Source organism: Hylaeus volcanicus, chromosome 4, assembly GCF_026283585.1.
Source record: "Hylaeus volcanicus isolate JK05 chromosome 4, UHH_iyHylVolc1.0_haploid, whole genome shotgun sequence".
Lineage (NCBI taxonomy): Eukaryota > Metazoa > Arthropoda > Insecta > Hymenoptera > Colletidae > Hylaeus > Hylaeus volcanicus.
The window spans coordinates 28,083,467-28,098,238 of record NC_071979.1 but is presented as its reverse complement, the minus strand read 5'-3'; the positions used below and the strand labels follow the sequence as shown (position 1 = coordinate 28,098,238).

The 14,772-nt window shown below is 40.6% G+C and overlaps 1 protein-coding gene and 1 long non-coding RNA gene across 2 annotated transcripts; both read left to right on the top strand.

Moving 5' to 3' along the window:
• Positions 1–1,730: 1,730 nt before the first annotated feature.
• LOC128875366 (uncharacterized) lies at positions 1,731–6,289 on the top strand. Its single transcript, XM_054120887.1, has 3 exons — positions 1,731–1,953; positions 2,664–2,780; positions 6,152–6,289. The coding sequence occupies exons 1-3, from the start codon at positions 1,744–1,746 to the stop codon at positions 6,287–6,289; spliced, it is 465 nt and encodes a 154-aa protein (XP_053976862.1). The 5' UTR covers positions 1,731–1,743.
• A 2-nt stretch (positions 6,290–6,291) lies between these two features.
• On the top strand, positions 6,292–9,341 carry LOC128875368 (uncharacterized). Its single transcript, XR_008456808.1, has 3 exons — positions 6,292–7,208; positions 7,515–8,877; positions 8,947–9,341. It is a non-coding gene; the product is annotated as an uncharacterized LOC128875368 (long non-coding RNA).
• The last annotated feature ends 5,431 nt before the right edge of the window (positions 9,342–14,772 follow it).

Below are 14,772 nucleotides of genomic sequence, written 5' to 3'. Positions count from 1 at the left end.
AAGCTACATTTGTAATCTGTAAGCACAAACAACGATGCTTTAATCTTTTAAGCATAGCTGGCGTGAATTATCAGAAGAACTATTGCAAGTATTTCATTTAATTCTGTATTCATTTGTAGACACCTCTGAGTAAATATGTACGCAAATCTACATTAATTTTCATCATTTTTAGAATCAAACACTGCGCTCCACTTAAAGAAACAACAATCTCCAAGCACAGAAGAGTACAATAAAACTGAACAGTCGGAACGTTTCAAAAGTAAGATTCTTCGATAACAATTTTTCATTAAACAGCCGTTGCAATGATACACATCGTTAAGACATTCTGAACACATCTCTTCTGCACATTGTAGACAGATGTGGTTTAATTGCGATTGCCAATTATTTATTAACAATGATTCCTGATTATTTATTAATGATATTACAAGTTGGCCAGCACAGGTGAGGGATAGCGGAAGCACACACGCGTGGTAGAGCGACGCGTCCGAGAGCAGCGTATCAGCCCTCGGTGATGGTGACGGCGACGTCGTTACTGCATCAGTTTCGTACTCGGTGCTCCGACGGTGTCGTTACCAAGGAAACCACATCGATCCTTTTCATTGCCTGAGAGGACGCGGTACCACGAATACACTGCCAGTCTCCGCGAACCCAGTCGCCGATCTACCACCCCAGAAACGCTGGAGGCGCACCCCTTTGGCGCCCTGCATTTGCCCAATTCTCTGGACGACGCCATTTTTTGCAGCGAATGGGGGGAAACGTCGAGATGCACAGATTATTTATGTCAGTGTCCATGCAATTTGGAACAGTCCGGGAATCGAATAATGGAAGGTACAGGTATCTAAATTTTAGTTGAGAGATTCCACATGACAAAGTAGGGCGAAAATCAGGAATAACAAAATTGTGTTTGCGACTTTGTGACAAAGTTATTAGTCACTGAAGGAGAGCTAAGTGTCTGACGTAAGGGACTCATACTACTGCCGCGCGTCATCGGTAGTATAAGTCCCTCGCTTCAGACGCCTTTCACTGGTATCTATAATAATTAATAACTCATACAGAAGGCCTCAAACGCAGTTACGTCATTCTTGATTTTCCTCTTATTTTTAGATGTAGAATCACCCTTTAGAATTCCTGACTTGTCCTTCCACCCTGTACTGTGGTAATAGTATATTTACTTATGCTTACATTTACCCAAAAGTTCAAAAAGTTAACTACAGGTAAACAATCACTAGCGAATGTGTATAATTTACAACAGTTTACATCCACTGTACGTGCAATCCACGTTTATCTTCAAATTGGATTTCACGAGGCGTGAATGAGGGAATAATATTTTTAGCATTCCTATTAGTCCCACTTTAGATAAAGTACGGGTCTTGGTTTGAGGCCAACATTAAATTCGCTCTGAATGCCACGTAATTCGAAAATGACCGTAGAATATTCAGCGCCTACTAGCCTTTTCTCGACCAGTGCGTTTTACTGTCATTCAAGGGAAACAGGAAGACCATAAACGATGTCGCCAAAAACGCGTCTCGCCTCCTGCGCCCGGCAGAAACAAGGACAAGCTCTCCAATCAATGGACGGCTTCCAACTTGTAAGCTTACATAATTAATTCGTGAATCACGTTGTATCGCCTTCGACACGTTTGTCCCGTTATTTACATATGATTAAGCAACGGCGATTCGCGAATAGGCCAGGAGACAATACCCTTTGTTGTTTAATTGCGATCAAACGAGACGGGACGAGATCATGTCGCGTCTGGGGTTAGTTGTTCGTGATAGAGCGCAAGCGCAACACAGTAAAGCACGTTACCTGCACATAGTCTTCTCGGTAAGCTACAGCTATCCGGATAAGATGGGTGCAGGTTTCGTACAGTGTCTGTTCTATCGTTTTACCACCAGAAACGTATCTATCTTAAGTAGCGCGTTGAGGGGTCAGGGCAATTACCGCAAGCGACAGGTACGTGAAGTGAAAATTACGTGAGGGTAAATCGATACCATATTCGTTTGTGTTTTCATTGATAATACCAATTCAACGATCGTGATTTTCCCTCCCTCGCAAGCGCCATTGGCGTGTGTCTACTAGTATCACGTGGCCTTTGCATGGGGTAATTACCGTCGTCTCGAATTATCGACGTGACCCCTACGGAAATTGAAACTGTTTTGTATGTACAATGGAAAGGCTTGAGTGACAGCTTGCATATAAATATGCATCTTCGAAACTTCAAGGCTCAATGTTAAGGACTGAGACCTCGAAGTTTTAAGGCTTAATGTTAAAAACTGAGACTTTCAAGCTTGCATGTAAAGCTCGAGTGAGCTTAAAGAATTGTAGATTTACGTCTTGAACAGTGAGTCACTGCAGTGTTCGATATGCTAAAAATATTTTATCTAAATATATTTAAATAAAGATTTCTGAATTAAGTCTTAAGAGTTGCGGGTCTCAGCTGTAAGTCACTTCTGTGCTTCCTAGCGTTAATGGCTTGTACTACGGCGCAGGCTCTGAAAGCTCCGAGACTCGAAGCTTGTTTCAACAAAGCTAGTCGCGACCCACATCATCGTTTGGTTATTTATTTAACATTGTACGATTCTTTGCAAGAAATGTGTTCGTCGAGTGAAACGTGCGAACATTAAATCAAACACAATGTAAATTAGTGATCGAATTGCTTGCAGCAATCGTACAAAGAATTATGGACGTACGCAGCAGAATTGATTCCTTCGGCGATAATGAGTTACTGCAATCAGACACAATCTAATCGTAGGCATATGACGTCCAATACGATATCAAAGGTGAGGAAAAGATCAATATAAGAAAGTAATATTTATTTTTTTATTAAATTTTTCGTTCTTGATTGTAGGAGCAAATTTACTTTAGGTTAAAAAAGTGACACAAGTAATCATAAATGTTTTCGTTCTTAAAAGTGAGTTTGCTCGTACAATCGAAACTGCATGTTTAATTTTTTTTTTGTGTTTTTTTGTTTTTAAATTTTCGCGGCTACGTTTATTTGCCTTGCGCAGCTGGTATCCTTTGTCCATGAAAAGTTTTACCGATAACGATGTAGTTATCCTCCCTAATGCACTTGTGTTGTGGTGCCACCTAGGATAATATACAGAGGTCATCAACTACTCACTCGGAATTACATTTTTATCTCGCAGCCTCGTGAACATCATGATTCGTTCTGTTTTCACTTAAAATTAAAGTATGTTCTGGAGTTTAATGACTTTGATCAAATGTGGTGTCGTGCGGATAATTAATAATTTGATTTGGGGAGAGGTACGTAAGGTTTCTGTGACAAATTAAGCGTAATACCGTCGACGCTCCGAATTAAACATTTCGATTGTTTTCGTAAATCGCATTTCAAGCGAAGATATTGCTTTTATTATACGATAGTATTTCGTACACTGTAATTCAGCACGAATACATCACTCTCACGTATTTTACGTATACTGGATTCCCTTTTTGTGTCATGAACATGTGAGGTTATCAAACACATCATATACACTTCGAATATCGTATAATTCGAAACAAATATCTTACACCTATACCGGCATTGGCAATAACATTCATAATATTTCATTTCCACGTTACATAATATAATCAATTGGATTTTCGGCTCATTATGTAAAAATATTCGAGTCTTTAATACCAATATTGCAAAGATATTCAACGTGGTCGAAATAATTCGATGATATTTTAAGAAATATTTACATAAATTCGTTATTTAATTACAACGTATCATTCTGTGTAATTTCGAAATAGTACTAATTTCGTGACATTGAGTGTACAATTTTTCGAAAGAATATTCATTGAATCGATTACTATTGTCTTTAAATTCGACAATTTTTGTCTTACATCGATAAAACGTTGATAAATATCGAAATAGTATTAATTATAATATAGTAGCCGGCACATTTTACGTGTGTTAGGTCTTTTTTTGTATCTGCCGGAAGTACGTACGTGAAGGTTAGTCGGCCCTGGTCGGCCCCGTCCGTGGGTGCTCGGTTCCGTTCGTGGAACGATGCCGTACGAACATAGCCGAGTATCGTTCGCCAATCGCATCGATCCGATTTCCACGTCGTTGTCACACAACAGTGTTATACGTAGGACATCGTTGCGCTCTTTGGATATTTTGTGTTTGCGAGTATACTTTGGGACCAATCGAGCCTGATTCATCTCTTCAACGTAAGTCAACATTCTCGCGATTGATCGCGATAAGTTTAAATTGAATTATTATCATATGTTGGACAGAAATTGTGCATGTGTTGCGTTCACTTGTACTTGATGCTTCTCTATCTTCAAGATGGCCGCCATTTCATGAAAGTTCCCTTATGGCGTACGCTTTGCAATCTGTCTCTTTACTTGTACATTTTCATCGCTTTCACTCCCTCGCAGTTATCGAATGTGTTGCGCATCGTATTCGATTACAACCCACGGTCTGTTCTTCGACGATGTTAACGTTCAGCTCGTCGCCTTGTGTCGAAAGCCAGGCATCTCGTTAACATCGATTTTGCTAGCGAGCGTGCCCACGCGTATCCGTTACCTCATTTCCATTTCATCTTTCTTCTTTCCATTGCGTTCTCTAACGTGCACTTCGTGCTTCGTCATTCCAGTCGACTTCTCTTTTCACGTTTCTTGTGAGCTCCACCATAAAGAGATTTTGGCGGGACTCGTGTAGCCGTTTTCACGCGTCGTACAAATCCACTCGATTGCATAGGGTTACGTTACACCAGTGCTTCCCAATTTTTTTCGACACACATTTTCATGGCTAACATTTATACGACACACTTTTTCAAGTAACAGTGACTGTGCTATTTTCGTAAAGAAATTTTCGAGTAATTTCTGTATTGTAATTGTCGATATAAAGTCAGGATGTATTAAATAAACAGTTACTGGTAAGAAACATTTTGATAAACCACTACTTCTCACACCTACACTAATCAACTCTTCTATGCTTCAAAATATGCTTAAATTCGTTTAATATTTTGTATGGATCTTGTTCATAAGAAGATTTTGTTAAGTTGTTACGAATTTTGTTTGCTGAACACTCACACTCTTGTCACTGTATACCAGTGTGTCGTGCTACACGACACATTCGTAATTCTCGCGAATGATAGGTATTTTTATTTATCCTTACGGATTGGGTCGTTCTCTTTCGTAGTGCTTAGTACGCTTTTACGATGCGAGTGCCCACATTTTGCAGAATTTTTTGAGCTGATGTCCACGTCGTTGTCCAAAAACAGTGTCATACCACAAGCATCATCTTCACGTTCCTGGATATCATCCATCTTCGATTTCATTTGGGATCAAGTGAGCCTGTTTCGTCTCCCCAATGTAAGTACACGCAGTCTGGCTTCTGTAGAAAGGCTCTGATCCTAATTCCTGTAGGAATGTCATACGACAACATCGCAGATACATCTGTACTCTTGCGTACATCTATAATCTTCGACTCTTCGTTTCATTACATCAGTGTTGCTAATAGTTTCGCATTGGTCACTTTTGAAAATCAACCCTAATATATTAATGTTAATAGATACCATTCATCCGTACTTTACTGCTGGTCTCTGTTCCTTCAATGTAATCTTTACTCTTCGATCGTTGAAACTAACGATGGTTATAAAGAATTGAATTATAATTTTTATATTTTTCATTCATGGGTGGTGTTTGCACACATTTTTAAGATTATTAGATTTAACAAGAAAAGTGTTACAGAAATAGTAAAAGTTAAATAATTAGATCTAGTTAGTTAATTTATTTGTGCCATTCTTGAATGTGGAGTTTCTTTTTCTTATGCATGTATGATATAACTTTTGGTTGTTTTTTAGTGTGCTTTGCATAGCTACATCGTTATATCATATATCATTCAGTGCATCTGAGTATTTCATTTCTTCTATAAAAAGTCGAATACATCTGAATCTGTAACAATATTTGGGAGGTAATGATTGTTGGGCATGCTAGTATATGTATACATAACAGTTTCATCGTTACAACCAGAAATACATGTTTTGGTATTGGTAAAGCACTGATAGCCTTGCCAGACAATTTATATAGAACTGCATCGTTACTGTTAGAACATTTTCAGTATTCACATATTGTTTTATTTTGTGGCAAGTAACTGAAATATTTACATATTAACAAAGCAAAATTCTGATGTTTGTTCCAGATGCCGCGAAGCAGGAGGCGTCACCGTACTCGCAGCCATTCGAGGGCACGTTCACATTCTGCGGGCTCTCTTCAGTACGAGCACAAAAAACGACGCATCGATTATGAAAGTCCACAGAGCAAAGGAACGTATAGGTGAGTTTTGCATAAAAGAAAGCCTATATGTTTTAGCATTGGTCACAATGTGGTTATGACTGAGAATAAAAACAACTATTCATCAGTCTTATATTCTAGGAGTTCTACTCCATATATTAGGACACTGTACTGTTGGTCTTCACGAAAATGATCGTGAATTGCGTATGACACACGCTTGTGCATACTGATAAGCTAACTAGAAGATATGGAGCGAATAGGAATAAGAAACGAGTTGAAAAAACCAAGGTCGTTCCTTAGCTGAAATCAAATAGTACTACTACCGACAAACTAAAAGACAAACGCAGAAATCAATCGATAAACGTACACATCGTAATGCTTCCGCGAGAAAATATCGAACAATGCTATATCTGGAAGCAAAAAATTGAAGCAAGCGTGTTTACTAAGGCGGCGACAAGCTACAAACGATTGCATCATGTATATGTGTGCTCGAGCAGAGAGGGACAAAATTTTATTCAAATATTAGATGATAACTCGCTGCTTTTACTTGTTCAACGTGGGATGACAGTTTCGCTATGCAATTCAGATTAGTTTTTATTGGAGCAAATAACGAATTGTTTATTTTTCTTTACATGGGAGTTTTGTTTATTCCTGGTCTCGAGAAGAGAGTAAAATCGTCGCTTAGATTTTGTAAGGCTTGCGCAAAAAAAAAAGATTGAGAAACAAGGGGTGGGGAATAAGTAGAGCTACATTCGAGACCAATGGCGTGAATGGTCTCCCACTCCGAACACGCTTAGTACGAACGAGCAATAGAAGTTCTCCATGAGATCTTCATGGCTGTCAGTCGTGGTCGGTGCGTTTGGGCTTCCACATTCCCGCTGGAAGCTTTCACGGGGTCTTCCAGACTTTCGTGCACGGTCCTCGAGTAGACGAGTCGTTATTTGCCATCGTTAAGTTCAGAGAACGTACGTGAGTGTTGACGTAGGATTTTTTTGGGGGAGATGGATGTAAACGATAGCGTTGGGCATCATTATTCAGGATAGGAGTACCTCGAAGAATGAGTATTTTGTTATTTCTCAATTGTGTTCACAGCTATAGAACTTTTGCTCGTATCAGATTGCTCGTGTGAATGTAAACTTTGTTTCAAGGATGGTAGAGGTATCTTGAAATTGAAGCAATTGTGCGAAGTGTCGATGGATTCTAAAACTTTCAAATTCATCTAGGTAGATTGATATATTATTCAAAATACTTAACAGAAATTCATGTTCTAGGGAATGAGCCAGACATTGCTATTCCAAGGAATTAAAGAACTACATTTTTGGACGATTCATGTGAAAGAGCAAATGTCTATCGAACACAGTCTAATTTATACATCACGAGCTGCTATAGTGTATTTCCTAGTGTTCTTAGTGAACGACTTGATGAAAGGAACGAGTTCGTGATTGACTGTCGATGTTTGTGTTGATTTAGTTACGTTGGCTCGCCAGCAACGCGGAAGGATTCCTCTGTAAACGCGCCACGACGCAGTGGCACGAGGATTGAAGGTGTTTCGCAGAAGTCGTAGCTCGGCGAGATCGCTTAATTAAAATGCCCTCAGTAGGCAATTGCCATTATTCTCTGTGAAGTATTCTGACGTTGGAAAGCTGTTCAGAGCCTCGACTAACGGGTCTTTCCTTAAATTGTTCGTTGGCGCAAAGTCTTATCAAATCTACAAACCGTTGATAGGAACGTAATTCTAGTCTGAATATTCAAGACTTTAAAAATTTAAATTACAAACTATGAGCTTAAAGTATTATACATATAATGGTACCGTAATATTATTATCTGAAATAATAATGCTTGTACTATCTACAGTTCCAGATAAAACGGCTGGTGATTCATTATCGGGCTCGTTCTGTCTCCAATTATTATAGAATCACCTGCTTCTTACATACACACTCCACATACATTGAAAAAATATTTTTCCTCGCGCACATCTTATCTCGACTTTTGGGATTTACGTACCTATAAATTGTGTTCCGTAGCATAAAGATAAAAATTAGTAGTCTGTTAAATGTATTCAGTTAACACTTCTATCGCGCATTTCACGCGTCCACGAGACTGTGAAACTCGCGGATTCGCTTTGACGAACAATTAAATTTTCAAGTCTTTCCCGAGCTGCGTTTAAAGTTGCGTTAACGACTGGAGGTAATTTCTCCTTGAGTTTACTTCCTACTCTTGCGGGTCGATGACCGATCTCGATTGCCTGTAGTATCTAATACACGTGAACTTCCTCAGTCTTGAATGTTTCTTTTCCAGTAAAAAGATTTACAGCAATTTCGATTGAAATTTCGTTCTGGTTTCTTGCTATAATTAATTATCAAGATGAAGGCAGGTCCCAAGGACATATTACGTAGCCGCGTGTTTGACTATGGAAGGAATTAATCATTGGTTTGGACATTGACGAGCTTTCGCCTAAGCCTTTCAGTTTGTGTCTGCTTCCTGTTGGGAATACGGCATACCCGATTTAAATGCGTAGCGAGTATTCTTAAAACGTTTGGACGGCCTTTATTATACTGTTATGCTAATTGTACCGGTGGAAATGTTTTGTAGAAACGTACAGTCAGTCACAGAAGAGTACCTTACTAGAACAATGTATTTACGAGGCTGTCTAATGTGGCATAAAAAGTTGAAGTAAATTCACGAGAATGTTTTCTGTTGTAGGATTATTTCTATTCAGAGGAATCTGTATGGATGAATGTACAAAGTATTTGTACACCCATCTGACGTGACATAAAAAGCCAAAGTAAACTAAGAATATACTGCGTAGGACTATTTACGTTCACAAGGACCGAGAAAGTATTAATACACCTATCTAATATGGGTCGAAAGGTTGAAGTAAACTGAGAATCCGTGTAGAATTATTTATATTTACAAAAGCCACGAAACTATTAGTATCCACGTTTAATATAGGGTCTAAAGCTGAAGCAAGCTAAGAGTGTATCGTGTCGTAGGATTATTTATATTCAGAATTATTAACAAAGCGATAGCATGATAAAAACAGTACTCGTGAACTCTAAAATACTTTAGATACGTGTTTATAAACTCGTATGCCATTACTTACAGTATAATTTTGGGCATAAATGAAATTGATTGTAAAAGATCTGAAAGTAGTACGGATAACATGAACATGATGATTAGCAACACAGGTAATACGTGATTCAATTTGTATTGTAATAATAGTATTAGCAAGTCCAATGTTTGTTTACATTAAATAATTAATTTCAGAAGCCTAGCTGTTCTTGACTCGCCCAGTACAAGTAGTCATTCCGTTTCGAGTTTCCCAGGCCTGTTAATCGTCCACAACCTTGGTTACGCTTATGATTGATTTGTTTTCCATTCGAACGATTCTAAAAGACGCCCGATGCGTCCGTGTCTCGTCGTTTCTTCGCTGTGATCGCAATTCACTTGGGGGGGGGGGGGGGGGAATCAACAACGAGCAGATGTAGCTCGGAGAAAACTGATCAAGCTTTGAATCTAGGTATGTAGGTCCTATGGTCGTTTATTTTCTCGCGCCATCGCGTTATTCGCCTATCCACCTCGAGGACCGTAACAGTTCCTATCGAGTCATGGAAAGAAAATTTCTCACGAATGATAGATGTAAATGTTCCAGTAGACGTGAAAGGGAATAAGGAATACATTGTACGCGTTGCAAATCCGATTCTAGATCTCTTAACAGTAATTAACCAGTTAACAGTCGCGCTCGAGTTAACGCTAGATGGATAAATAGAAACCATGCTTAATGATTGAAATAATAAACGGTAGAGCAGAGAAGGTGCGATACGAAAGTTTGATGCAAACATTTCTTAATATTGCTAGGAGGTATACTTCTTGGTAAAGTGTTCATAACAGTTTAGACGAAGCTTGCGATAACAGGCAAAAATAGTGCGGTAGAACTCGTGCCTTTAATAAACGAGGAACAGGATGTTTTTAAATAGAGCATATTATTCATTCGGTTCTAAAAATAGTCGTTTTAATTTTCTTGCACACATTTTTCAGCCTCGTACTTGGATGGAAATATGACGCAGCCCGTAGAAATTCAACCGGTAGAAACAATTAGAGATAATTGCCCCTCGTCGACGTTGGAAAATCCTTTAAACGCTACGATACGGATAATCGTATTCGCGATATTAATTTTCAAGCTAACGTCGAGAATTGGTTAGTTAAAAAGAGAAATCACGCGTTGATCGTAGGTTTCTTTGGTAGGAAGCGACGCGAAGATTGCTTTCGCTATTCATCATTGTTACCATTTTTATTGTTCTCGGGTGCTTGGGAATTTTATGCGATGCCCATGAATCGCGAGCGATAAGTATGAAACGAAGCTCTATAGACCAGAACTATTCAAACGAATCGATTTTGCACGAGCAACCCGTATAACAGACAGCTGTACCATCTGCGACTGACGTCATTCTAGCACGGTATCAATTCAATAATTTCTTATTCAAATATTTTATCAATACTTGTCGCTAACGATCGTATTAATATCGCAGGGATTTGTACAGGTATTGCTTATCGTCAGAATTGTTTAAAAATGTTATTTAACTATCTCGGCTCGCTGTAAAAAGATTCGTACGTGGTCCAATGTCGTCCGCTGTAAACGTCTCATTCGCTGCGTGAAAGGAAACGTTGCCTTATCTCTCATTTTTGCAAACGATAATCTCGAGGTTTGTTTGTAACAGCAGGCAGATCTTTTGACCGTCTCAAGGACTGACCTTTTCAAGAAAGTGCATCGCGAGTCCAACGAAACGAAGTCGTATCCCGTAGAGTCGAGAGAAATCTTCCTCCAGATGTTTCACCTTCGAACTTCTTTCAACCCTGTCCTTTTCCTTCTTCTTCCTTTCCCTTCCCGAAACTTCTACTCCTCTGGAATGTTGTTTTCTATCATGGTTTCCGTTCGGAGAAAGTGTTTTCCCCGCGAGGAGCACGAATGTTTCTGTTCCGATTCAGTCTTGAGCTCACAGTCGTCCGTAAATGTCCGTTTATAGTTGTTTCCATCGACCCTTCTGATCGTGTCAGTTTGATATTCGTTGTATATGTTGTTTAAACAAAAATTGTTCTCTTGAAGCAACAGTTCCCGATTGATTCCGCATAGAGTGAATGACGAGGCACCGATAATTTGCTGTTTAATGGGTTAAAGTGAACCGAGACATCGGCCTGTTTGATTATGTGTCGGTGGAATGGGGACCGAGAGTTAAATATAGCTGTAACTGAAAACGTTCTCTACTGCGTCAAAACGCGCCCGTGCAAAATGCCTGAACGAGGCGTTTCTAGCGCGTGCACCGAAAAGTGTTGATAAATCGATCCTCGAGGAGCGCTTACGCGACTCAGGGACTTCCCTTGTTCGTCGATTAAAAGCGTGTTTGCTAGAATATTTGGTACATCTACGGGGAAAACGACGATAACGCCAATGCGTTGCAGCGATTACGATATAGTGTTCAATTGTAATTCAGGTTACAAGGCGGACGGAAGTTAAAGGATGCCGGTCCTCTACGTTGCCCTCGCTTCCTGGATACCAAGGTACGGTACATTTGTAAACTCCCCTAAGAACAAAGAAAAAAATAACAGACATTCGTGGAGTATGCTAACCCGCGAAGATAACTATAAAATTTGATTTTAACACAGGTTAAGCGCCAGAGTTAATTTAATCCACGGTTGAATTTGCATAGGTCTCTTCAGACGTAAGACGACCTTGAGAACCAGTTAACAGTCCTCGTTCGAAGAGTTCTCCAACTATAGTTGGAACACGATCGATTCAAGACCGTGCACGCCTACGATCACTTTTTTTTTTTTTATATCCGTGAATCATGCCACTTGCACTTTTACGACGCGCCAATTTAGAAAGTAAATTCACCGTTCGCGAGACAGAGGGCACGTGTCTGCAGGTTTGACGCGATAACGCGAGAGATAGAGGCTCGAGGATGCCAAACGTTTCGTGGTGGGGAGAGCTCCCTCGGTGGCCTTGGCCGGCCAATTGATGTCGTTCCAATTATGACGCGATCATTTTTATTATCGATTCGTGAATGAGTACCGTACTTGCACTCCGTATCGCTCCAAGTGTTTTAAACGGTTCGTTGGACTCGTTTAAAGTGACCTTGAAGCGAACCAAGGTCACCGAGGAGGGGAAGAAATCGAAGCAGAGAGACAATAAAAGGTCTTGGCGCATTGTTTACGATCAGGCCATTATTTCTCGACGGATCGCAGCTGCGTTTAACTGCCGTACAAATTTCCAGCGCGTGCTGCCCATAAAGTATGCAATAACAGGTGCGTCGGTGCTCGGATTGCGTTGACGGTCGATATTGTATCTTTGTTTTCGTTTACTCGGGCCACGTATACTCAACCGCGTCGATAATTTCTCTTGTCTCGTGATTTTGAATCATTTTCTTTCTTCTATGTTACAGAAACGACAGTGTAGCATTCCCTGTGAAAACACAAGCTGGCCTAGAGGCAATCTTGAACAATTTTCACAGAAGTTACCGTGCCAGTTAACGCGTTAAGCGCGACCATTTAAACTCCGAATAGGAGGCGGGGGTGACGACACTTTCTACTCGTTTCCCATTCAAACGAGTCGAATGCCTGGAAGAATCGCGGCAGGGTTGTTTGTTTCCTGCGACGATCTTCCGCCTTTTTTTTTTTTATCTCTTGGCACCAGCAAGCACGGTCGCGTGCTGGTGGGGGCCAGCGTTGCGGCTAAAGGGCGGCCTTTTGCGCATAATCCTATGACCTCTTTAGCTCGAGGATTCTTCGGAAAGGATACACGTTGCGCTATCAATTCCACGTTCTCGGCGGAGTTTCGGTAGGATTTTGGACGAGCTCCAAGACACGAGCCAGCAGGAGAGGCTGTGGGACACGATCAGTCCACTTTTCGCCGATCCTTGCTGGCGTAAAGTCGTCCTTCCGCTTCGCCGAGCCCCGCGCACAGTGCTCGCGCACACACTCGACGCACCAAGTGATTCGCAACGAAACCAACATCCGTCTAGTTCATTCGCAGAACATCGTGCGTCTCTGGCTTTCGCCTGGAGTGCTCGAGAATCGATCCCGATAATCGCGAATCGGCGATAATTCCAACTCTCTTCGACCGAGGAATATAAATGTTGAACTGCTGCGGCGATACGAGTCAAGATTTGCTTTTGGTCTGTATTTAGCGTGTTTGGTTTGAATTTGTAATTACCATTTCTTGGTAGAACGTTGTTTACGTATTAACACGTTGATCGCCGCGTCAACCATACACCAGAAAGTAGTACTTGTTCGAATTCAACAAAAATAATTTCAACAACTTCGAAACAATTGTATAGAAATTGTGTCGAGGTACTATAAATTTTCGCGAGTAGTTTGGCAGTGAACGTGTTAAATAGCGAGTTTACGGTATATACAGATCATCGCGTAGTTTAGAATTATATATCTTCGAGTACATCATCGTTCGTGAGTCGATGCCGATATTGTTAGAATACCAATTACAAATCTCGATGACTTCCGGTCGTGTTTGACTCATCGCGTCACCGAGTCGGCGAATTTTCGAGCCTTTTTCGTTCCGCCTTCCGTTCCCGCGCGAGAAATAGTTATCGTAGTCGTCGTATAATCGAGAACGCGAAAAGAAAAATGTCGAGACCGCGAGAACCCGACTTGGTTTACAAACCAGTATGAATTGGAAGTATCGAGCGCGCGGCGGAGTAACAGCTGCGAGCGTTTAACCTTGAAATTCAGATTTGTGACGCGACCGGTCCCGATCAAGACGTTCGAGAGAAGACGTCAGCGAATACTCTTAAGTGAAATGGTCTATTTGAAGCCGCGGACAGCTTAAGTGGGTCAACTCACTGTTGCTCTGAAATACACGCACAATTTTGTGCAGCACACGCGACATGAGCCTGATTCTCGGTCAGCGTCGCGGCGCATTCTCGTTTCCAACGACTATAAACTTGGTTATATTGTTCTTTGCGCGTCGAGGAGCGACTGCATCGATTTGTGAATAATATATTTCTATTTAGCAGAATTACAGCGTATCAGGGACCTCGATATTTCACTTTCAAGCTAATCGACTGTCGCGTATTTCTATTCCGAAGCAATTTACCGTACAAGTGGACCATCATTTCGCCTAGGTAACACCGCATTAGTACTTTCATCTGTGATGCGTTCTCGCGAATTATCCAGAAACGTGATCCACATGAAAATCGGAAAGGCTCCTTTCTCTCTTTTATATCGCTGAGTTATAGGAATAACCGAGTGAAAGTGAGATTGTTTCCAACAATCGTAGTAAAATTTCTAACGTCAGTTTCGCTATTAGAGATGCCAGAAAGTTCTGGCTCTGTTTGAGAAGAAACTGAATAATAAATATTAGTACACTCAAACTGCTGTGCGCTTTCTATGACCAAACAGGCGGGTCGTTAGGCGCCTCGGCAAGTCCTGCTCGAGTTTAACACGTTGACCACCCATGCACGGGTGGCGGAACTTTTCACCGAAGAACTTGAAACAATTAATTGTAAGAATCAGGTGTCA

Coding starts and splice junctions, on each gene's coding strand:
- LOC128875366 (XM_054120887.1), top strand. CDS start 1,744: ATGTCGCGTCTGGGGTTAGTTGTTCGTGATAGAGCGCAAGCGCAACAC. Junction 1,954..2,663: donor GCAATTACCGCAAGCGACAG/GTACGTGAAGTG, acceptor AATTGCTTGCAG/CAATCGTACAAAGAATTATG. Junction 2,781..6,151: donor CGTCCAATACGATATCAAAG/GTGAGGAAAAGA, acceptor TGTTTGTTCCAG/ATGCCGCGAAGCAGGAGGCG.